Source organism: Struthio camelus, chromosome 2 (assembly GCF_040807025.1).
Source record: "Struthio camelus isolate bStrCam1 chromosome 2, bStrCam1.hap1, whole genome shotgun sequence".
NCBI classification, from domain to species: Eukaryota; Metazoa; Chordata; class Aves; order Struthioniformes; family Struthionidae; genus Struthio; species Struthio camelus.
In genome coordinates, this window is record NC_090943.1 from 39,557,523 (window position 1) to 39,583,646 (window position 26,124).

At 38.4% G+C, this 26,124-nt stretch overlaps 1 protein-coding gene across 2 annotated transcripts in view; it reads right to left on the reverse strand.

Moving 5' to 3' along the window:
* The window catches only part of JAZF1 (JAZF zinc finger 1), a 205,625-nt gene that overhangs the window by 20,389 nt on the left and 159,112 nt on the right, over nucleotides 1-26,124 (reverse strand). For both annotated transcript variants that reach the window (XM_068935242.1, XM_068935243.1), the window contains one exon: nucleotides 13,685-13,881. In XM_068935242.1, the coding sequence (XP_068791343.1) occupies nucleotides 13,685-13,881 (197 nt within the window). The remainder of the gene's footprint in view (nucleotides 1-13,684; nucleotides 13,882-26,124) is intronic.

The window sequence follows — 26,124 nt, forward strand, 5'->3', positions numbered from 1 at the left end:
AGATAACTCTAATGAGAATACCCTGAATCAATAGTATGGACTAAGATATCTATCCATTAACGAGTCAGGATGAAGGCTTTTGTCATCTGCCTACGCACAAAATCTACAGGAAAGAGATGTTACATTTTAAAATTAATCTTACATTGCACTTCTGAGAAAGAAATACATTTTTAACACCCAAACATAACATTACATTCAATAGGGAACTGCGTTTTTTCTTCTTTTCTCTCTTATTTAAAATCAAGTTTCTGATAAAATAAAATCTGCACTGCCCTTGGTATGCTGCCACAAACCTTTCTCGGAAGCTATCACAGTTTCAATCAGGTGTACAAAAAATTTGTTAGCAGGTGTGAGTTGTTTCAGATGATACGTCACCAGACTGAAGTTGAATCAAAAGTACTTTTCAAGTTGTTATTTTCCATTGCTCCTTGGCTTCTTGTACCCTTTGGCATTAGAGACTGAAGTGCTGAGAAACTGCTCTAAACGATGCTGTCCGACTATATATGGAAAAACCGTACAAGACGGAGCCTATACTAGCATGGACAAAGCACCAGGCCTTATCTTCAGCAAGATTTGTGCCCGGGCCACAAGTGCTAAAAAGACAAGAGAATATGTAGTTTTTGGGCTCAGCAAATGTTTCACAGCCTTTACCTCACTTGGCAACACATGAAAGTTACAAACCACCCTGTCTTCCTTCCTAGGATTTTACATCATTTCAGTGATCGTGTACTGGCTAACATCAATTCAAGGTACACCATTTCCCCCGTGAAATAAACCTCTCTGTGTTTCAAGTCATCAAGTGTGAAATGGTACGTTAGTCCTTGCTTTTTTCTGCTTGTAATTTGCTTTGGCTACAGCACAAGGAAAACTCAAACATTTGCTTAAGTTTCACCATCTTCAGCACATTGAAGTGCTGGCCTAAATAAGTATGTTTTTCTCTGCTAGGCACTGTAAAAACTAAGCTTTTTGAAAACCGTGACTGTTTTCAATATGCAGACATACAGCACTAGCATAGCTAGACTGGTTTGTTTCAGGTCTCTAGACACTACGATGGCACAAATAAATCCCACTCAGTCTTGCAGTGCACATATAAAAAAGTGTGTGTTTGTGTGTGTGTGTGCGCGCGCACACGTGTGATGTAAATAAGCACCTAAAAGCTCCATGTGCCCAGAGTTGTCAACTTTCTGAAAAGCATTTTTGCTTTCATTTAGAAGTTTTCAATGTAACTGGCAGATTACTCAGAAAGCTGAATAGTTAAAAACAAAAAAACAAAAAAAATACCCTTCCATCAATTGGCCCTTGCAGTATAAACACACAAACGTGAATGCTTTCATTGTTATCCAGAGCCACTGAAGTTTCTTTATGAGTGTCAAACTACTTGTACATTAAACCAATTATGCCACAAGCCATGAGAGGCAGTCACGTTCAGACAACATGCTTTCTACAAAATGAACAACATTTTTACACATTTGGGGGAAGAAAGGACCAAGTACAACGGATGTGCTTCTTCATCAAGAAATTCTATCATAAGTTAGCACAGCAAGAATCTTTATTTAAGCTCATACATTTTCTGTTCTTGACTCTGCTAAAAAAAAAAAAATCTGCCAGGTTAGATTATGAAAATGGGGGTTATAAAACCGTTCCCTGCACTTGGAAGTACTTTAAAACTACAAGCCATGTTTCTATTGCCGCTTTGTAGCTCAAAAATCAAAACTAGTGATGACTTTATGAGTTGCTATAGTCTAGACACCACAGTTATTTTTCAATGAAATTGTTCCTTGGGGAGAGTACTGTGAAAATTCCTATACAATTAATTACTATAGAGCAGGTACATGCAACTGAAGTACAAATTCTACAGCGCAGTAGCTTTACAGTTGCTGGTGCGTTTTATATTCATATTGAGCAAGAATGCTCTGAACAAAGATGGTAAGAAGTAGTTCGATAAACAGGAGGTTACATGTAACCTTTACTTTAAAGCGAGGAAGATAAATAAGATGTAATGTTAAATTGTTGATGTGCTTCCTCCTCTAGCAAGATCCAGAGTTCTCGAGAAGACACTGAGTCAATCTGTTGCTTTCCTAGTTCATGTTTGTATAGCAAACGGGGCTCAACACATTTTTACTGCCAAGTTAAAGAGCAGAGGAGAAATTTAACAGAATTATAAGGGAAACGCACCCACATAAGGCAGGAGAAGGAAGAACAACAGCAGATGCAGAGCAAAGCTATGAGAAGAACTGTGATTAAAAAGAAGAAAAATCCTTCATGTATTCTCCCTTCACATCACAGCCCTGTTTTCCTCCATCAGCTATTTTCATCTGAATCTCGCTTTCTTATATGTACATTTATAAATAGTCCCTAATTAAAAAAAAATCATTTCAATTATTATAGGTACCAATTTAAAATAATTTTATTTTACGAATGTAGAGCAGGCCTTTTTGTACTTAGGCTGTAAGTTAGTTCAAGTTGGAGTTACAAAAAGGACTAAACAGGGAAGGTTATCATCTGCGTCCCTGAGGAAACCTGAGAAGGGCTAGTTACAGGACAATTCCTATCTTCTTGCTCCACTTTAACAAAGTTAAGGCTTGGAAACTGCGGGAATCCCAAACCTCTAAAAAAGTAAGAGATAAGTTAGAGGAGGCTTCCTCACAATCCTCTGGTGAAAAACAGGCAGACTATCCTGTCTGTCAGCACAGGAACAAAGGTGGAAATGGCATAGCAGCAGCTGAACTTGCCAGCCCAAAACTTCAACCACAGATCTGGTTTCATCTGCTGAAGAACAAGCTCAGGGATGCCCAGCAGCCAGGCAGACTGCAGCTGGGGATTCACACTGTAGTTTCACAGAATCACAGAATCGTTTAGGTTGGATGGGACCTCTGGAGATCATCTAGTCCAACCTCCCTGTTCAAGCAGGGTCACCTAGAGCATATTGCCCAGGATCACATCCAGACAGCTTTTGAATATCTCCAGCGAAGGAGACTCCACTACCTCTCTGGGCAACCTGTTCCAATATTCTGTCACCCTCACAGTGAAGAAGTTTTTGCTCATGTTCAGATGGAACTGCCTGTGGTTCAGTTTCTGCACGTTGCCTCTTGTCCTGTTGCTGGGCACCACGGAGAAGAGGCTGGCCTCATCCTCTTGACACTCCCCCTTCAGATACTTGTACACGTTGATGAGATCCCCTCTCAATCTTCTCTTCCCCAGGCTGAACAGGCCCAGCTCTCGCAGCCTTTCTTCATAGGAGAGGTGCTCCAGCCCTCTAATCATCTTGGTAGCCCTCCGCTGGACTCTCTCCAGTAGGGCCATGTCTCTCTTGTAGTGGGGAGCCCAGAACTGGACACAGTACTCCAGGTGAGGCCTCACCAGGGCTGAGGAGAGGGGCAGGATCACCTCCCTCCACCTGCTGGCAACACTGCCTAATGCACCCCAGGAGACCATTGGCCTTCTTGGCCACAAGGGCACACTGCTGGCTCATGTTTAACTTGTTTCCCTGCAGACCATGGAGAAGCTGCCCCTCATCCTTGCCTCATTCCCATACTTTTTTAAAAAGATCAGCTTTTTGAAGGACAAGAGTAGAAAACTGGAGGGGGGAAGAACAGAGCAGCAGCTGGGAAGGAGGAAATGACCATATATTAAAAGAACATCCAAGGAATGATAGAAATGGAAGATCAACAGACTTCTCATACCACTAAAATACTGCTAGCAACTTTCCAAACAATGCAAAATAATGATGTCCTCACTGTAAGAGGACCTCAAGATGTAGCTGCTTCTAAACAGTACAGACATTCTCGGAAATAGCCGAGCCACCAATTTGTGCAGAGCCAGGCAGACTGGACAAAAATAATGTTGTTCTTGGTCTTCAGGATAATTTAAGCTGTTTGATTTGGGGCTAGGAGTTATTAATTATTATTTGTCATGCAGTCACGTCTAAACATATGATAAAAGCGCTATTGCTGTGCATGCAACAGGAGATGAGCTTTGCCCAAAAGATTTTCCAAATTTAAATTTTTCTTCATTCTGGGAATGTAATTTCCTGTTTTGGTTTGGTTTTGTCAATAAGTAACCGACATAATTCAAATTCTTGCCCCTCTAAGGAAGTTGGATGGTCAGTTGACAGCAAATGACTGCTAGAAAACACAGATCTATTTCTCAAGTACTTAGCCAAGCACAGTGATGAGCACTTGCTCATTTTTCACTCTGGATCACTGGGAGAAAAAGCTGAATACGTGAGAGGTTAAAGCCTGGCTCCCTAGTAGTCAGGGGAACGCGGTGTCTACGCTGAAAAAATATCTGTTAGCTCTTGCTGGGAACAAACATTACCCAGGCTAAGAAAATGTCTATAGGAAATAATTGCACTTTTACTTATTATTTTTCATTGTTACTGGAAACCTCCTCCCATAACTTTATTCCTTAAGGCAGAAACTGGAAACTACCACAGATTTTACTTGTTATTCATGCTCAGTCACAACCTCAGCTAAAAGCCCTCCTAAAATCCCACACCAATTCTAAGCACACACGTGTATTATGGTTAACTCATATGCAGATGAACTGTTTTGCACAACGGCAGAACAACGCTGTTCATTATTTTTTTTAATTATTATTTATGTATTTATTTTTACAAGAACACCCATAGGGCTCTATTAGAATAGAGGCCTCCTCAGGCTGGCGGCAATGCTGGGCAAACACATGCATATATTAATTAGCTTGCAGTATAACATAGGCCCCTAAACCTGCAATTAGATAGAACCATTTTGGCTCCAATAATTAGAAATAAAGTTCTCTTTTGTCATCTGTACAGAAAATGCAAAACCCTAGCACTAGCGAAGTCCTTATACAGTTGTCTCAAGACATCTTATCACACCTTCCAGGCATGATAGAAATTTTCACTATGTTAGAGAACAGAATTTGGTCTTCATTTTACAAAGCACGGCTTACTTATTTGCCCATATTGTTTACAGAAAACTTGGTCTACATTTTTTAATAAAAACACAGCATACAAGTTCTTCAGTCACTGAACAAGCAATTAGCAAGCAGAAACTTGTGTCAATCTGAACTAATGAGATGGTTCCTCCAGCATTGGAAAGTGTATTTTTTTCAAGTTGCAGTAGAACTTGGTTGAGTTGTGCTTTACTATGCTAGACACCCCATAAGTCATACACGCAAAAACGTGCCACTTTCAGACCACTTCTCAGCAAGATGTAATAAAAAGAGCCCTGGGATTCAATCTTTCATGTTTCCACTTTTCATTATTTTTTTCAATTAAATCTACATGAAACTATACTATATTAACAGAAACTGTAAGAATTAAACCCATGCATTTTAAATACACTAAAGCAGGTGATTTTTTAAAAAGGGATGGTTAAAGTTAGGCTTTTGAGCATACACACATTCTTGAGATTGCAACTCTGCAAAGTGCAGAATACTTTATTGCAGTCTGACAAAACACTTAAGAGCTCAAATTTAGGCTTTCACCTACTCAGTGAATAGTCAAGTGCTTGAAGTTAATCATATGCTTAAGAGCATATGAGCTGAAACTGTATCATGAGTTTAGAAAAAGATGAATGTGTACTTGTTTCCACTGACTTGACTGTCCTGACTTTCAAGTCTAATTTCAAGCATCCTTAAAATCTTAATCATAGAATATTTTGTAGTGTACTAGCCTTAAAAAAGCAGCACACCTCCAATGAGCAAGCTCTCTCTACTTACAGCCATACTGAAGCAATCTACATGGCCCAAAGAAAAAGCTGTTGCAGATTATCAAATCCATAGCGGATTCAGTGGTTCACAGTTTATTCTGATTCGACCTAACATGGAGTTCAGAAATGCCACCTGCTGACAGAAACCAGAGATTCTGATATCAATAGCAGTTCTGCTACAAATTCAGATGAATTTTGCTACTTATGGATAGCACACCTATAAAACAAAAAAAGTCTAGGCATCTAATTCTCCCTCCTCTCAATCAATTCAGTTAGGAAAAAAAACATATTGTTTTACTTTTTAGGTTTAAAGTAGACAGTAGGATCGTAGCCTTGTGGAGCTGATCTCTTTTTTTGCCGGATTCTCTCTAACGTGCTGTGCTGTTAAGGCACTCTGCACAACAGCTGTCCGTGCCATACGATTACTTCATTGTTGAAAGCATAACATATGGAAATGTACTAAAATGTTAGCTGCTTTGATACCTATGAACAGGAATGAGCTTTTGCATTACAGAAAGCGAACGTATTTTTTAAACAATTCAAAGTAACAAAACCTGAACATACATTTAGAATCTAAAGCATATTAGTTTCTGGCATATCTGTTACTCTGTCGCAATGCCTAACTCCAATGGTTGGTTACCATTGTGCTTTTGATTGCTGTTACCAGCAAACAAAGGATGGCTTTCTAACTTTTGCGTTCTTAATATAGAAAATAGAAGTTTCAGGGAAGGCCACTGGGATTCCCTCATGAGTTATCCATGAAGAAAAATGCTACATAACAAAATTATATGAATGATATCTCATGTCACTGAGATAACATTACTTGAGATAAAAAGGTTTATTAGGAAAACTCCAAAGCCACCACACAGTGCTTGGGAATCTTCCAAAAATCAAAGCTCCCACAACAGCTAAGTTTTTCACGGACCAGAAACAAGGTGGATCCTTATCGATTCAGTTCAGGATCCCAACTGCCTTTGACAGGAGGAGGAAAAAGTCATTCCTAGGCGTAATCTGGAGGGTTGCCTCCGTTTTGAATTAGTCACCCATACAGGGAACAACAAAGCTCTAATTTATTTCATCAGTAGCAAGAATACTCGTTAACACAAGAAGGAAGCAGTAACTTTTTGGTCACTGTTTTGCCAGTAGTTGCATTTGAATACCAAACAAAATCCAGCTGAATAAGAAAAAAAGATTAATAGTATGAGTTGTAAGAATCTATTAATTTTATTGAGTAAGTTGATATGTACGATTTTAATCTTAAAAGATATCTCGAAATGATGTAAACAAGGCACGATTCTTTTTAAAACCAACTAAATCTACAACAAACACGTTTAAAATCATTGTATAGATCTGAGAAGGCATTCATGTTAGGTATCAAAAGTACTTTTAATTACAACAGGCTCTTAAAATACATACCAGCTGAAGACTGTTTTTTAAAACTGAAAATATATTAAATTTCACTTTCTGTCGTTAAATCAAATATGACATTATGTAAAGTCATGGTTCACCACTGCTATGATTTACTAGGAAAAATTGGCCCACTTCACACAATATATTCTAACTGGCTGAAACAGCTTTAGGATTACTGACAAAGCTACAAAGCAGTCTTGATTTCAACTTAAAAATATGCTCTATATATCTACAAACTACTCAGTTCCTACAGATCTACTAAATCATCACTCAAATACCTAAGATGGTAAATGCAATGGTTGCTACATCAAAGTTCTAATCTGAAAGCCTCAATTATAGATTATTTTTTCTTTAAATAGTAAAATCTTAAAATACTGCTGTACTGAATTTTTTAGGCATATTGGGTTACAGTATCACCTCTTACACTTCTTGAGATCTTAGATTCCTGAAATGTTAAGTACGATTCTATAAAATATTCTTCCTCCGTTTTAAAATTAATTATCACTTGCATGTTTTACTGAAAAACCAAACCAAAGCAAAGCATTTAGAACGGTATTTCTAAATATGGCAAGACAGAGGAAGTTGAAAAGTTAAGTGTTTTCTGCTGGTGGATAAAGGTGTCACTGCTATGTTTTTGTAAATATGTTGAGATTGGTATAGTGGAAATTTCAAAGAAGTTGTCCATATTATGGAAAGAAAAAATGCTTCAAATGCAGCCACTCAAAATGTGACTGCACAGATACCATTCCCCGGAACGGTATTTATCGTGTCAATAAGATAATTCGATAGTTAGTCAGCTATGACCACCCATGAAAACTTCACCCTTTCATCTCCTTTACAAGTGGAAGGACTGACAGAAAGCTGTAGCTCTTCCAGCCAACCATAGCATCCTCAACGTTCCCTGCCACAACTGGCTGCCATCAGCTGCCCAATGCGATCGGGCAGTGAGTATGTTTATAAACCTATTAAAACTACATAAACGTTATAACTTGTAATCTATTAAAATCAAAATAAACAGGAAAGGAGGTCTGAGAGCCAGTTTATTTAGAGCAAAATGTAATGCTAATTACGAGTTTTTCAAATATTCCAGCCTTTTAGGAGGTGGAAGGGGAGAATGAATAAAAGAGTTGAGCCATTTAAAAGCCAGTTGGTAGTTTTAAACCCTTGCTTTAGGATTTATAACAAGGCCAAAAATTCACTCCAGGCTGAAATTTACTATCCTAAGCCTGAAATCATTAAAAAAAAAAAAAAGTCATAAACACTGAAGAAAAAACAAACACAAAAAACAGTGGTTTCAGATGATTTCTGGCACTCCTTCAATGCAAAAGTGGTTTTATTTTATTTTATTTTTTAAGCCTGAGATTCGTTACTATGAAATACTTTCTTAACCAAAATTGGGACCAGGTTATTTTAATAATGAATTACCAATAAGTTACTATCACTGAATCTTTTTAAAAGCTTTTTGGAATGAAGAAATATCATAATTTTCAAAGGAATGCTAATGCATTGATTTAACCCCAAAAGCCAGGAAATTAGGAGTGGAAATTTCATGTGTAAGCCACACAGATGTATAAAAACATTTAAAAAATTAACAGCGTATGTTAAAGATGCAACGTCAGCCCCATTTTTATCCATAACCAGACTTCATTAGCTTTGTGGGTTTAAAATTTACATTTAAGAAATAAGGCAACAAAAGTTTTAGTGACTTAATTCAGCACTTCTTAAGTAAAGAGGCATTTCAATGTATGTCGAATGTTAACATCTTTCCAAAACAAGTTATGTGTTAGTGTTGCTTAGCTATGTTTCTCTGTCATGCTACTGATTCTGCACCTCTGACGGAAGCCATTTCTTCTGCTAAATCCTGCCTGCAAATTCTAACAAGAACATTTAGGACTACTAAACAAAGTCTCGCAGGAGACGCGATTGTTAAAAACAAAAAAATGGAACAGTTCTTGTCTTTTAATGAACTTATGCAATTTTTAGAGGATGTAGGTCTTCAGAAGAGAAAATTTGTTATAAGAGTGAACAGAAAGCCAAATGTAAGCAGAGAGCACATGCCAGTCATCCCTGAGGGATCAGAGCGGAGGTATAGAAAATTAACTGCTGTATTTCTACTTCCCACCAAAACCACAAAAGGGCCTTTTCAGGGGACTAACACATACAGAGTTTGCAGATAAATACATGTCTACCTCATTACCTGAGAAGAGCCTTAAAGAGCACACTTCTGTGCCGAATATTTCTGCTTCTACATGAATAATCTCATTTACAGAGGGAAAGGTGTTGAACATACGCATGCAACATTTGCAGCATGTATATGTGTGTCAGCTTGGAAGCTGCTCAGCTCCGTCTGAGAATTTGGCCTGTAGTCTTTTGGCACAATTTTTTACTACAAAACTTAACAAACATTCTCTGCAGCCAAACCACCTTGAACTGTTTCTTATCAAATTTCACAAGCTAAGTGGGTTTGAGTCTGGTCAATATGTAGATAGGAGATAATTATATGAAATTACGCTTTGCTGAAGAATGACAACAGTGGCTTAACGGCATCAGGAAACGGCAGGGCTTAGTTGTAAGGACACACAGAGATGACTGGGATTCAGGCAGCTGCTGGCTTCACCCAAGATAAGACTGCCATACCTAACGAAGTCAAGAGAAGAGCAGTAAACCTAAAGGGGGAACGCTCATTGAAAAATGGGATCCACAAGATTAGTGAGGTTTCAGGTTTCTTCCTCAAATGAAGATGGTAAACAGACATCTATTATCTGCTGAGGGACCTGCAGATATTCGTATGTCAGCTCAACAGACTGTAAGATGTGCTTCTCTCTGGCATCTAAGTCTGCGCCATCCTGGACTTCTACCTTGTGCTACTTACATATGTTGCAATAATGATATTGCCAGGCTACTGGCACTAAGCAAACGAGAAGCAACTGCAAGACTCCAAGCAGTCATGAGAGTCAGACGTAAGTGGTTTTCTTGTCAGCTTTTCTGCTTGAATATGTGCCTTCTAGAGCAGAAGGCTTTAGGTAGGATCACAGTCAAAGCTTTAATGTGGATAAGTGCCTGGTCAACAGATAAAACCTAAGGGTGTGTGTGACAAAAATCTGCAGTACTAAAACTAAAATCAAAAAGGGAAAATAATAGGGCAGCTACCCAAACATACTTTTGTCTGTTGATCATTGCTATGAGAATGGTACTAATGGTGAATACAACAGAAAAAAACAAACAGAAAATTTGGTATGTTAATAAAAGCGTCTTGATTGACATTGCAGACAGTTGGTGGGACAAAAAAACCTGCATTGCTGGACGTATGAATAGGAACGTTCATCAAGGACAGGTGAGGAAGGAGACACGCTGTATAAAAAGAATGAGCGTATATTTGTTCTGATGCTCAGGAAGAGGCAAGAGGGGGACCCGGTGAAACTTTCTGAGTGAAGACAGGAAAGAACAACAGCAAAGCTAAGTTCTCAGTGAGATGTTTTAATAGTTTATCAAATCTGGAAGAGGAGGAAGACAGGCATCTTCCAATAACTCAGTCATATCTAAACAATAAATTCTGATGATGAAGCTATAAGTTGGGAACGCAACATAGCAAGACAGACTGTGCAGTAAATGTGAGTGTATATATATATATTTATATCTACATATATACACACACACATATTTATATATTTTAAACAGAGGTAACTAAGGTATTTTAGATTTGATTCTCACAATTAAAGAAGAACTGGTGCTCTTTGAATCCAAGTGAAACTAAGAATGACAGAAATGATTATTTTAAATGTAGACAGGAATTAACAGTTTTCTTTTAAACTTAAAATTGAAACAAAAGAGATACACACTAAGAGAATTCATACGTAAGAGCTGGAGAAGGAACAGAGATGGGGAAAAAACCCACAGCTGACACTTTACATAAGCACACACTAGGCAGCCCAGCGTGCTCAAAATGACCACTTGGAAACTGGGAACCCTAGCTTGATAAAGTGAATGGGAGAACGCAAGAGTTAACAGATTTGTTGCTGAATTTTAATACCCCAACAAAGTATTGACCAACTGATAAGGGAGCTAATAAGAGAAACTGCAATTATGAACGTCATGAGCAAACTGTGTCAAAGCAAATCTCATTTTCTTTTTTGATGAAGTATTATCTACAAGTTGATGAAGACAATGATTATATCTGGATTATAACAAACATTTAACATCAACCCCCATGATATCCTTTTAGACAACCTAAGCAAAAACACTCTCTGGTTTCTGAAATTACCACAACACAGCTGTTTACCTGTAATCAAAGATGAGTTAACAACAGTTTGCTAGGAGTACAAATCAAGCAGGATCCCACAGAATGAATACAGCAGTATTCAGTATTTTCATTGGATGCAGAGGAGGCCATGTCTATAGGGTTGGAAAGTCCTGTAGGCACTGAGAGGTTGAAGCGTAGGAGGATTCACATACTGTAATCTGCCCTCCTGACACAGATCTTGCCCTAAGTATCCATGGTTTCATCACCTTGCTAGGAAATTTCCATATACATTTGCACTTGAGGGAAAGGGTTTCACATCAGCCAATAATACACATGTAGGCTGCCTATCTAAAATTAACCCGCTGGCCCTCCTGGGCTCCCTATGCAAGCACTGGAGAGAGGGAGAGAGAAAAACTCAGCCATTGCACAACTCAGAGCACCTCGTCTGTATGTGTTATAACCATCATGGAGAACGAAACCCTACACCACGCAAACACTGGGAAAAATTTTGTAGTTATCAGAAAAATCTCAGCACTTACTTTAGGTCCAGAAAAGCTTTTAAGATGACAAAAAATGGAAATTCTGGGCTGAGGCTGCTGAAACGTTACTCAGTTGTGAGTTAATATAACAAAATTCTCCAAGAAAGAATATCTGTTTTATATATGATTTTTGCTACCAGGCTATTACAAATTCTGACCTTGGAATACAGCTTGAATGTGGAACTTGGAACGGAGAGTTCAGAATGTGGAAGCTGGTATTATTTATAATCTGGCAAGCAGGACTCCCAGAAACTCAGCCAAAAAAAGCTGGTCCTCCTAACTACAGGTAAAACAACATTCTGAATAATTTAAAATGTTTGACAAAAATATAAAATGAAAGTATTTTAGTAGACAGCCTTTTTTTTTTTTAATGTTTGATGTAACATACTTCAAAGCGTAGATAGTTAATGCACGTTCTTGACAGACATGCAAAGTTATAGTACGTGACCAAATCATAAATCAGCCTTTTCAGTAGGGATTGAACAAAAAGTAAAATAAAAAAGCAGTCATTCCTTGACATCTATAGCAAGGGAAGTGAATCAGCTTGTTCCAAACATGAGATAATTGAGAAAATCTTACTTCTGAAATTTTCTTTATTACATTAGGACTTTATCATTTAGCTGTATTCCACATGCTTCACTTTTTCATACCCAGGGACATACTAAACAATCTATTCGCTTCAGTACTTCCAGACAGAGCGTCATAAGGACAGCTACAACTTTTCCATTTAATGATTAATACTGAAACATTAAATAACTTACGGAAAACACATGGCATTGCAGTTTATCAAGGCAGGGATGCTCATGTTATTTCCTATTAAGAGAAGTATGTTGAGTCCATTTATTACCAAATAGCATAGATATGCATTTGTCTTTTTAAGAGGAAGTATCTGCATTTAATCTGAAGTTTATCAGAATTTATGTACAAGATCTCTGCCTAATGTAAGTCAGCCTGACTCACACGGGCTAAGAGATCTGGTTCAACACAGAAGGTAATTTTCAGTTTCTTTAATCAGTGCAAAATATGTGTACTTTGGATTTTCATACCTGGGAAAACCAGTAGAGGATTTGTTTTTGAACAAAATACAGACCACTTTTATATATATACACATATACATATAACAAATTTTTTTAAACTTAGTTTCCTAAAGAAAATGGTGTCTACCTAAAGTCAGCAGTTGAACATTACTCCTAGTTGACACTCTTGATAATTTTTCAGTCTGTTGGCTGACTTCAATCAAAATTGTAAAGGCTACTGATATGGAATTCATGAAAATCACTGGGTAGACTGAGCAGAAAGGGTATGTTAATACCTCTAATTAAGAGAGAATGAAAATGCTAAACACTTATCCATTCTGCAGTCTGTGTGAAAAAAGCTACTTATGAATTCAGTTAAAACAAGAAAAAGAAAGAAAAAGAAGGAAAAAGAGAATGAGAAAACAAGACTGCATTTTTTACTTATATTTTACACTGGCACTGTACCATGTTAAGAGCTCTCTTACCGTTCTGTCAGGGATCTTGCCACATTTGGTGGTTTCGCTCAAGATCAGTTTCTCTGTATAATAATCTCAGCTTCCATCTTTAAGGTTATTGTCCCTCTCTGATTTGGGGAACAGTTTGAAGACAAACGCCCAAACACATTTTAGAGATCAAAAATCAAAAAGCAAAAAAAAAGTCCAAAACTGTTCCGTTTTATTTCCAGGGGTGGTTCTTCCCAACGCCTCAGTATGTCTATTGTTTTCCAAAAGCCACACAGCAAAACTGTTAGCTGATTTTAGGGTAAATGAAACAGCAGGTGCTTACCTGTAGGTGTACTACTGCGAAATGAAGAGGATGGAGTGATTGGAGGGGTGACTGGGGGAGTAAGGCTTCCACTGCTGTGGCGAGGTGGAGTAGATACATTCCCACGGGACACTGTGCTTGACAAAGTCAGAGAGAGTTTCGGCTGAATCTTTTTCTTCAAAGATTCCTGCTCACGTCGAGCTGCATCAGTCATAAATCTAGAACAAGGGCAATCATAAGGATGAGAGGCCTGATACACTGTCAGCGGGCAAGCTTTAGGTAAAGATCAAATAAATATTTTTCACTCTCAGTGACTGAAGGGAGCTTCAAACTCAGCCATGACAAGTTCTTCTGTAACACAGGTAGCAAGAACACAAACATCTCCATCAACAGCTTATTCACACTGAGTTCAAGATCTGGGGCATTTGCTTCCAATTTTGGTATGATTTATTTTAGACAATTGCATCATGCACACAGGCTTTTTAAATCTCCAGTCAGAGACCAGTATTGCAAACAATGTTACAATAACTACTCTCAGTCCTTCCATGAAAAAGTAGCTGAGTAGCTATAATGGAGACAAATGTTTGAGGCATACGTATTGAATCTGATTTGGGGAACAGTTTGAAGACAAATGCCCAAACACATTTTAGAGATTAAAAATCAAAAGACAAAAAAAAGTCCAAAACTTTTCTGTTTTATTTTTAGGGGTGGTTCTTCTTCCCAATGCCTCAGTATGTCTATTGTTCTCCAAAAGCCACATAGCACCTTTGATTGAAGGTCAATCAAAGCGGCAATATGAATTATACTGTGTAGCTCCATTGTTTCCAGCTTAGTATAATTACATCTTTTTTGTAAGATTTTCTTGTAAGGGTTTTAGGCAGTGTTGCCTGACACAAGAGATGTCCAATTACGTTGTAATTCCTCAAAATGGAGTCCCCAGTTCTTGAAAACCAAATGTCACCTCTGTAAAGCTTCAGTACACGCTGCGAAAGGTCTGGCACAGCTCAAGGTTCATCTCTCTGGGATGTTAAAAGGAAATCCCATTAGTACAATGCAAGGCCTAAATCAGTATAGCAGTAATTCTACCAATGCAAGTTTTTGCCCGGGATCTCCCACTTGGAATAAAAATAGCCCTTTTCATTTTAACTTGGATCCCTTCCAAACAAAAACAATTATAGTGAAAAAGACCCCAATTATTGTAAATGAAAGCGTCCACACAGAGTTACACCAGCACCTCATACTGCATTATCCAATACAACTCTCCAATGACACTGCATGTGGACGAGCCCTTCCTGGGAACATCTCTTTCACCTTACCCTCCAAGTTTTCATGCCCATTTTAAAAACTACACCTCAAATTTCAGCCAGCCCCTGGAACCGACCTTCACAGGAAGTTACTTATTTTCTCGTCTGTTTTTTCTTTTTCTTATAATGGAATCATTAACAATATCGACATTCAAGGCACCACTGGTGAGGGCTGGGAGTCCCCCATAACGGGATCTCAGTAACACTGACTTCAGGCACTGATTGTTCAAGTGATATTTTAATCCTCCTTCGCCTTTCCCCTCCACTGCCTAAGTACCCATTTAGAAAGGTTTCTAAGAGGCACAACCGGGAATAAATCCCCTTGTCTGCACAGTCTTCTGTCCTTCATGTACAAACTATTCCACGCTTTTATTTCACCTGACAGTAAATAATACAACACGCACAGCAGCCCATGTAACGTGAGTAACGTTTTAGTTACACCCTGACACTTGTCTAACTTAAATTAGACAGAGTAAGCCAGGTTTTAGCTAAGCTACAAGCTTTCAATTATGAGCTCCCGTAACCCTGACCAATCGCGAGGGACACGTTCAGCTATTTGCAAAGCCTGTACAGACTTTCCTTGGCACCAGCTATCACCCAGAAACTCACATTTGCAATCCAGCAAGGAAACAGAGCGACAACAGTTCCTGGCAAGTATTCACACTGGGCTCAGGATGGGTGACCTGCCTCTCTTTCAGTCACGCTCTCCTCAGAATAACCTAGCAAAGAGAAGGACGCAGACTCCTGCATGGAGGTGGCAGCAGGGAGCAAATCTGCAAAGTAATGAAGAAGCTCAGTTGTTAAGCTGGGTATCCTACCTGATTTCTCGTCCTGTGACAACTCTATTTACTACGTGACCAAACTGCCTGTTGTGCGACTGGATGTGCCTTCATCACGGTGAAGGCATGCAAGCAGCCCTTGACACACACCCAGAAAGCACCTAACACGGGGCTGGTATATCTATATTTAGCTCCTGAGGAAGAGAAGCAGACCCTGAGGGAAAGGAGGCAGAGGAAAGACCCATCATCTGGTTCACAGTTTAAGTCCTGCCACTGTCCAAGGGTGCAGGCCACAGGCTGGACCAAACTGATTCTTCAGTCCTTCCTTTGGCAATATGAGATCAGAAGAGGAAGAGGAATTAAAAATAAGGCATGCTTAGTATCACAACATCCCAAAACAGAGATGCTCTGACAAGAATCAGCACTGCCAGTGCTACTGTTGTGACCATCAGATCGTAGTGGGTCTCACGGCAATCCGTAGTAGATGCCACAGCATCTGCAAAATGGTGCTGTAAGACAGACAGTCCGGTTTCTGCTCCAGGCTGCAACCCATAGTTTAAATGAATATGAATCACTATATTTTTTAGGCTCCATGGAAACTCAATACATAGGCTGCTTCAGTGGAAGCTATGCAGATTCTCCTGCCAACGTGTCCAAACCTGATATCACTTACGGAGAGATCTCCAAGAAAAAACAGCTCTTGTGGAACAGTAAGGGGTGCATTGGGAAAGGGAAAAAAGAGAAAGAAAAAAGTGCCTTTTAGTCATGCGGCCAAATACGGACAACAAATTCGTCCCAAATCTCAGAAAAACAGCTCTTTTTCAAAAAAGCCTCGTGTACTTTAACATCTTCAGAATAGTGCGGCATGAAGTTTAAAGTACCATTGGAGCACTAAAGATGCACCCTGTCTATCCATAGCGTGCGGGCATTAATAAGGGGATCTCTGCCATGATATGTAACATCAATACACAATCTGAAGACATTAGTAAACAGGTATTGGACATGACAGTTTATCTTCTTCAGCATACAGACAATGCATCATGTCAAACCCGGATACGGAATTTTCATGAAGTTAATATTTTAAAAAGCAGATAGTAACAGGTGATTTTAAAATTTTTCTTCCCTAACAAGTCTCTTTCCTTTCAGGGTGCAGATATTATTGACAAAACAGTCCCCAGATAGAAATCTAAATTTCATTAAAGAAAAATGCAAGTAAAAGGAACTTAATAAAATGCACATCCAGTGCATATACTTGCTTTCCTTTAAATAGGAACCGTCTACTTCACTTATTTTTGCAATTTGTACTACTATGTAAGCTTGCTCCTGGATGGGAAGTCTTATTCCTTAAGAAAATGTTATGGCAACATTATAAATCCTTGAAAATTTGGATGATAACCTGAAGCGCGAGATGTTAGCAGCAGCAGCATGAACACTGCTATTTAATAAACTCGGCCACAAATAACAATGTTAAAATAATATTGAGGTATAACCAGTCTGGTTGAAGCCCATAAAAAAAAAAAATCAGAAAAAAATGAAGTTATAGCTGAAACTTCTCTCTGTCCTGTTCACTCACTCCCATTTGGGCTGAGCACATTGGGTATATTCCAAAATATCACTTGTTGTTTATACCACAAATGCGAGAGAAATGGAAGGCAGAGTCTTTTGAGAAGTTTGGTTTCTGATATCTGAAGTATGAAATTAACCTTTTCAGATCCAAAGAGTCCCATATATGTTTGGCAGTGCAATGCTTTTCAAAAGAAAATTTGGATTAAAACATTTGTCACCATTTTCATTATCTGCAATATTACACTTGTGCTGAATTATAGTGGTGTTCTTCAAAGCCACGTGAGCATTTAACGATGGGTATAGGATAACATTACCAACTAAGGCTTTACTTTTCTTGTTGAAAGTATGGTATGGTTGCAACACCAAGTGCTCAGAAATTGGACATGGTGGAATTAAGGTTGAATGCTGGTCTCCAAATTACATGACTGCACACTGTTTTCCCTGCCTCATTTAAATGCACAAGAAATGGGAAAGAGATAATGAACTGGAACTAATAAAGGCTGCCATAAGACTCCTGGTAGGTTAAATTGCATCTCCTTGCTTAACTAGTCCCTTTCACCATCTTCAGATCACTCTCCTTGGTGACTGAATGAGTCTACCTCTGTTCTCTTCAAGTCTTATTCATGACGCCTTAACTCTGCCCTTCTTTCACCACTATCCAGATTTTAGTCTTGTTCCCTCTTCCACAAGGCTGCGCTTGCACCTCATGCACCTCTCTCTCCAAATCCAACACACCCCATAGACTGGGCAGAACAAGGAGATTCATTCAGGCCCCAGCCATTTACTGACCCTGTTTCAACAGGCCTGGGGTCTGTATGCTTCCTTGCAGATGGTTCATAAGATAAGGGAGGAGCCCACTCCCCAAAATATATCTTTTCCATCCCCACCTTTTCTTTCCTTTCCTTTTCACCTTCCTACTAATTCAACTTCCTGCTCCAAAACATGTAGGTGTAACGATTTCTGAATCAAGTGCTTGCAGCAACTTTAATAAACATGAGCAAAATATAGTATTTCCCCCTCCTCTCATTCCCTGGAATGGTTCAAGTATTTTTATTGAAACTTTCCCAAGAAATTCAGCCTGAAGGAGACACCCAGCATGGAAAATTTCAGCCCAAACAGCTGAATGTTGGCAACATAATAAGCAACTGAAACAGTCTTATAATGGAAAGTGTTGCACAACCTTCAATATAGGTGGCAATATAATACAAATAGCATTAGCTGTTGTTACTAACATAAAAAAAGTCACACAAAAAACAGTAGAGGTGAAGGTCAAATTAAAAACTCTCTTAAAATCAGACCTTTGCAAAATTTGCAAGTTAAAAAAAAAAAAAAGAGAGAGAGAGAAAGAGGAGGAGGGAAAAGTGCACTGGAACCAAGAATGAACAGAAGCAGAGTCTCCTCCACACCCCCACCCCAAATTCCCTAAACTGTCTAAATACGCTAGTGCATAGTGAATGTTCCAGGATCATGCCCCAGTATGACTCACATGATGATGTCAGAGTTAGTTTATCATAAAACTCTTACTACACACAGTTCTAAGATAGTTTTAAGTGCTCTGGAAATGTCTGGACTCATACACCCAGATTGAGGGCAAGGCAGTTATAAAAATGAGTTGGAAATAAATTGAAGAACTATGCTTGAGAACTAACTTAAGAAAAACCAAGTAAGTTGCCCTAGAGGATATACCCTCATACCAAGTGACAGCTATAGATACCAGAATATTAAGATGTGTGGTTAAGAGGTGCCCCTTCCCGCTTCCTCCTGTTTTTTCCAGCTTCCTGATGCAGCAGGTTAGTCCAGCTTAGGCCAGATCAGTCTCCATGTTCACAGACATTTATACAAAGAGCAAAAGAAGTCTGTCACAGCTTCCTGTTGATTCTGAATATTTATTTGCTCCATTTGGTTTCTTCATGATCTAATCTCTGTTACATATGCCGACAGAGGAGATGAAGCAATCACAAGTCTATCATTCCCCAGCTATTGCATCTGCCTGCAGAAGAGAGGGCAAGGGGATTATACTGAGCTTGCAAAACAATTACACTGTGGAGACACTCAGGCCCAGGACTGCTCTGTAACACTGTCCAGTTGCACACAAGCTTATAAAAATGGCAGAGCTACCTGACTAACATATCACTGCGTCCTGGACCCTCACACTGACAAGTTGTGGCAGGCCACAAGGTAGCAGAACAGAATTAATTCTGACCCCTTTTCTCATTACCCTGCAGATGACTGTGGAAAAGCATTACATTCTGCTTATCTTCATGTTTGCTTAATTTGGTTAAGCTGTACTGAGAAAAGGCTGTCAACCTTTCCAAAATGTAAGAAATCATCCTGCTGAGCTTCCACCACTTGCATTTCACCAGACTTCTTCTTAACCCAACAGCTGGTCAAATTAAAGTTTGATTTGGCCACTGCTGGAAAGCAGAGAAGCAGGCCATGGTGTTTTATAGCAGATTTGTGCTACTTTCTGGCTGTATGTTATTCAGGTCAAAAGTGGTCAAACTCACTTGATATAATCGATGAGCCACATACTACCTTAACTACATATTAAAAGCCACCCAATTAATTCTCCTGCTACTCTTTACAGCTGTCAGAGCAAAGTATTGGCTGTATCTGCTCTCCCCACCCCCCAAATCTTTCTTCCACTTCTGCCTCAAGATGTTTCTACAATTCTTTAGTCACTTCTGTACAACAGAAAAAAGCAGTTGGGGATGGTAGGTTTAGCTTCCAGACGACTTCTTCACGTTAGCAGTGTTTAGGGAAAAAATTTTGTTAGGTTGGCAGCACCTCTAGTTGTACAATATTTGAAAACTGTAAGAGACCTCTACGTTGAACAGGGGTGCGGAGGATCCATTTCTCAAAGCAGGACCCCATTTCAGCAGCTTGGGATTCTGTGAACCCAGAAATGCGCCAGCAAACAGAAAACGTCACCCACTCTCTTGGTTGCCTTTACAAGCACAGGTAGAACAACCTGGTTGGGTTTAGCTAATGCTGGAAAGAAGACACAATTATTAAGTTGCACTGCTATTAGGTTAAGCAAAGATCTGGTGAAACTTAAACTGGGGGAGCTCAGCAGTACGCCGTCTTGTCTCCTGGGAAGGATGAAAGGCTTTTCTCATCTCTGAACTTCACAAAACTGGGCCAAAGCAAAGACAAGCAAAGTCCCCAGCAATGCCTTGCCACACTCTTTGTGCGACAACGAGCAAAGAAATGTATGAGTAAGTTTCCTACCATCCATTAACTCAAACTAATCAATCAACGCCCTTGAGCACTTCCACATACCATTCTTTGTAGCGTGGGCGAAACAGAGGTATTCTGCAGCTCTGGAAGAGCCTGCCCTGCTGCCCAGAAGCTATCAGTCTTTTCTTTAGAGAACATCCATCACAGTTTTAGCAAAACTCTAGAATGAAATGCCAGTCTGAAAAAGTCCAATTATGATGCACATATAATCACTCGCATTTCCCACACTCACATATAATCACTCACTATTTAGATGCTAAATGCTAAAACATTCAATTCATACAAAGCTTTTTTTTTTGCCTTTTTTTAAATTTCACCAAAAAAAAAAAAATCCCTCCAACAAATGGGAAAGAAATACCCCCAAATAAGAATCCACTCTTGATTATTTCTCAAAACCTGTATCACATTTCATGACAGGCCCTAACCAGACGAAACAAATCATTAAAAGGCATTTTAAAGCTTCTGGAAAGAACTCTTCCAGACCTATACATATTTTAAGAACACCACGCACTTAAGCTGGGCTTCAGCACGGCAAATTCTTTTGAAATCAGGCCTTAAAAAGGAACTCAGTGTTCCTTCTCAGCACTAGTCTTACTCAAACTAATCTACTGAAATCCTTGTCTATGTCTTAAATAAGAAATACTTATGACAAGCTGATGAGCATCTTAGGACAGGACAGGATCAGATTTCATTGTATTATTAGTCCTGAGAATAATTTAATGTTGGTACAACTCTTTCATTTCTATTATTCAACCTGTTTTCACAAGAGATGAAATTATTAGCACAAAAACAGATATAAAGTAATACACAGCATACACATTTTTCTGAACATGTGCATCTTCAGCAGATTAGAGATTACTAGGATGCACACATGAGTAGCCCAAAAAAGTTAAAGTAGACTTCATATTGCATTTCTGCCCTATCACTGATAGGATCAAATACAACATGCAGTCTTACTCACATTGATATCAGTAAAATCAAGGGTGCAACTTTAGGAAGTTTATTCAATATGAACAAGAGTTCAAAGGATTTCTTTAGTTGCCTGCTTCTCACATGTTCTTAAAAGATACAAAAAATAATTATCCACAAAATAGATGCTTTGTCCTTCTAGCATAGAAAATTAGTTCAGAAAATTGAGTGATTTCATGTTTAAACACGTGAAAGTGGAGGTAATGGATAGTGCCACTCCAGGTAAGCTACTATATTCAAACTGAATAAAAATATTTACCTAACCATCTCGAATCATATACTTGCCTAGAGTAAAACATGTAGGTTTATTCATTGTTGATCAATATGAGCAGCATCAAAAGAACCAGGGAAGAATTTCTTCTCTCTCCTGATTTCATGGATCCAAAAATAAAAACTTGAGTGTGAATTATATGCTATATTTGCGTTCACGTACATCACAAACACTGGACAAAAACCCTACCTTCCTATGTTCCTCGACCAGTATTTTCTGTTTTGCAAAGATTTATTTTTCTTCTATTATTTTTGTCCTATTCTGTAACTATTACACAAAGACTTATAATAAGTCAACTTTGCTGCAGAGACCACCAAAGTTTCTTTAATCATTTTAGTCAAAATATTGTATGGTTGCCTACCACCACAAAAATAGCTATTTACTTAAAAATGAATGCTCACTTCTGAATCTTCTGAAGATGCAATAAAAAAATAAAAGGTACTTCTGCCTTTCCTCTTCCTTGAGTTTGTCGGTCATGCAGCAAATGCAGAATTCACGACTTGATTTTTTTTGAACATTGACAGAAAAAATGTATACCCCATAGAAAACATTAGAACAATAATGTAATCCGGAAAGACGCAGTCTTATTTTACGTATTTTATTTGTAATGAAAATTCATTACTTATCCCCTAGACTAGGTAAAGCAAACAAATGATATTTCTTTGTTTAAAAGAAACAAAATTAGAGCTCACAGAAGCCAACAGTAATTTTCAAAACATTAGGAACGTATTTCTAAGACCTCTTACCTCCCGCTCTTTTCTCCTTTTTTCCCTTCCCTATTTTGAAGTAATGAGTGAGTTTCAGAAAGGAGCTATAGCTTATCTGTCACTTCAAAATTCGATAATTTTCATGGAGTAATATGCAAGAGTTAAGCAAGAGAGAGACTTCAAGGAGATTATTTGCAGGAAGGCAACCACTGTTTGGCATGCTATTCTCATCTCTATTACAAATAAATAAGAGTATACAAATTTGTTTTGATCCTTTCACGCATATCCTATCAGACTGCTAATTAGGCTATGCTTTGCCTCTAACATGAAACTATTAAGCTGGTTGTTAGCTATCAAACTAATTCCAGAGTTTTGCCTTTGGCAAAAAAAAAAGAATACTGTGATGGTATAAAACAGTTGCAGACTTCCCTACAGTAGGGCTAAATTTTCAAAATGCTGCAACAACCCTCTGACTTTAGTGTAATACAGTAGCCGTCATTTCAGAATTCATCCTCCCTGCATATACTAACTCGCTTGTCAGGGCATTCATCCGCCTCGGCTTTGCGTAGGCTCATAAACGAACAAAGCAGTCATCGTCTGCTTCTAACAACAGATATTTCTGGATTATTGCTTAATTAATTGCTGCATATAACTTCGTAAGTCCTTGCATTTCAGTTCATATCCTTGTTAATACACACGAATAATGGAACGTTACGCAGTAATAAAATGTAAGAGAGTCTAAAATGAGATTCTTAGATTTCAATAATGTGAAATACTAAGCTAAATAAGAATTTTTCAGTAAGGAATATTTGTACATTAACATCATTTTTGAAAAATACATCTTTTAAAAAATGCTCATCATTTTTAAAATTTGTATCACACATACAAAAGCCCCAAATTTATCTGCTTAGTATAAAAGTTGCTACGATGACTGAAGATCGTCTCTCGTGAAAAGAGTGCCAACAGTATCTTTTCAGTAATATTCTAACTGAAAAATTAGATATTAAAATTAAATATTTTATTGATTTTTATATAACATTTTGTTGACTTATTAGAATACTCTGTGCCTTCACATAAACTAAGTGTAGAATTCTCGAAGGCAGAGTAGAAATTTAACATTTCTTTTAGTGGGAGGAAAGAGTGGGAGAGTTAAATTACATTTGCATTTTATATGGAGAAACTTTACCGAATTCCCAGTTGCCTCACAGAAGGTAAAATTAATCTACTCATAGAATAAAAACAAGGGGTCTGTATCTCCTAAATTTGACTTGAAGCTCAAAATAGTTCCTATGTGGGACTTAAGTAGTGTACCAGCCCTGCTCTGGCTCTCTGCACAGGCTTGAGTATTGTCAAATTGCCTAGTTCCAGTAGGACGTTTACTTTCAGATGTGTTTAACCTGAAATACCATATTTTTTTCCATTACTGATCCACCCTCTCTCCTTCTTGAAGAGCCTATTATAACTATTCATATAAAAACAATTTCTTTTGCTTAGTCCCTCACAGCAATAGATCTGTGTATGCACGACATCCATTTCAATTGCTGGACTTTGTTTGGTTTTATTGAGGCCTGAAGGATTTCTAACTTTAAGGAAGGAGTCAAAATGTCATATATTTTATTTCTGTAATGTTCCATTTATGTTACGGTATTCTTGTGTCATTTCATAGCAAGTTCTTCAGAGAATTCAAGTCAACACCCAAAGACAGATTCATCAAGCAAGAATTTAAATACAGACATTATTACAAAGCATTGATTATTAGCTATATGGATGTCCAGGATCAATCTGCATAAATAAGCCTATCTTTGATATTTTAAATGGTATTAGTCAAACATATTAACCAACATATTTTTCAATCTTTCAGAAACATCACATACTGTCTACACTACCTTCTCCAGCAGCGTCAATACAGCAAGTAAACCAAAATACCCATTCACAAAAATATAGCAAAAAAGTAGGAATAACCTGCATAATAAATAAATTCTTAAAACCCGTAAGTGCTGATTCTCTTTTTAATACAAAGACTTCAAAGTCTGCGCATTCACCATTTGATTTTATTTTTAAACAAACTTTACGTCTGTCTGGGAGAAAGGTTCTGCACCAATCCAAAATACGATCCCCTCATTGAGAAAGTCTTGACGCAAAGAACATTTAGTTTAAAAGATGCTCTCCCAAGCTTAAAGTATAAGGGAAGATTTAGATGGAAAAGCATTTTTTAAAACTGATTTATAAATCTGTATTCAGAGGATTGGGCGGGGTGAAGCTCATAATGGAAAACTGCAGCAATCTTAACATTAGGAATGTGAAATGTCTGGTCTTAATAAACCTAATCTTCAGACATCGTGAGCTGTTTGGAAGGACGATAGCAACTCACTAACAAGCCAGCCTCACTGAAACGGCAAACTGAGCGGTCCGAATCCTTCGCACTCTGCTGCAATTAGTCACTCATCTGTAAAATAGCTGACATGAAAGATTCCTGATAAAAGGCAGGAAAGTTCAGGTCCAGGTAGACAAGGCAAAGCGAAGAAGGAAGAAGATAACCATCATAGACGTTTTTGCTCTTTTACACAAAGAGAAGACAGAACTCACGTTCCTGTAATTACATGCTATTTTAAGAACGTACCTTTCTACACTAAGCTAATTTGCCTGGAGGAACAAATGACTGGTAAAGTTAACAGTTCATTATGTAATCACTGTATTAGTAGTTTAGCGGGGGGGGGGAAGGACCCAAGGATCAAGAATAACTCCCGATGTCCCATTATTCAGCTGCGACGTATAAAAGCAGAACAATGATTTGCGTTTGGACATACGGTCCCATTAGGCTCAGGGGGTGCCACTGTACCAGAACCAGGCACGCAGACGAGAGCACGAACGTCCCTGGTTTTGCTCGCTCTACCAGAAACCGTCCCAGAGCTTCCCCAGCAGCCGCCCTGCCACCTCCAGCTCGGAGCGACCCGACGAAGCCCGGGAAAGCCTGCTAGGGCGCGCAAGGCAGGACGCTCAGCTGCGTGCCTAGCAGCGCGCTGCCTCTCAGGCAGGCAGCGGGGAAGCTCCTTCAGCGCTGTTTGATCTGCTCCACTAGCGCGAGGGCAGACAGCGAGTTTTTCATTAGGTAAGGGAAAAAACAAAAGTAAGATGCAGCCTGCTAAGTAAGACTGCAAATGCACCACAACACATGGCGATTGAAGAGAAAATATATGGTGTAATACAGAAAGGTCTAATACTTGTAAGTGGAAAAAAGTATAAATGACTATTTTAATTAATTTCCTAATGTAAAACACAGCTGTAGTAATGTTGGCAAATATCACCTGCCTGTTTTAAGTTTGTTAAATGAAATCATGCTCTTTAATTGGGTTTTAATGTACAAAAGTATGTTTTATTTACTTTTTATTACAATATCAGTATTTTAACTTTCAGTTTGCTTGTGCAAAACCTTTATAAATTACTTGAATCACTTAAATCTGAATACTATAATCTGCAGTTACAATGTACCAGTTTGAGTTTCAACAATTAAATGCCTTTTTTGTGGACTCCTGCTGCTATGTGAACTAGCTGTAGGCTATTAAAATAATGAGTCCGGACTGAGTCATCTGATCTCAGGCTTGGTGCAAAGCCTGAGGAAAAGGAC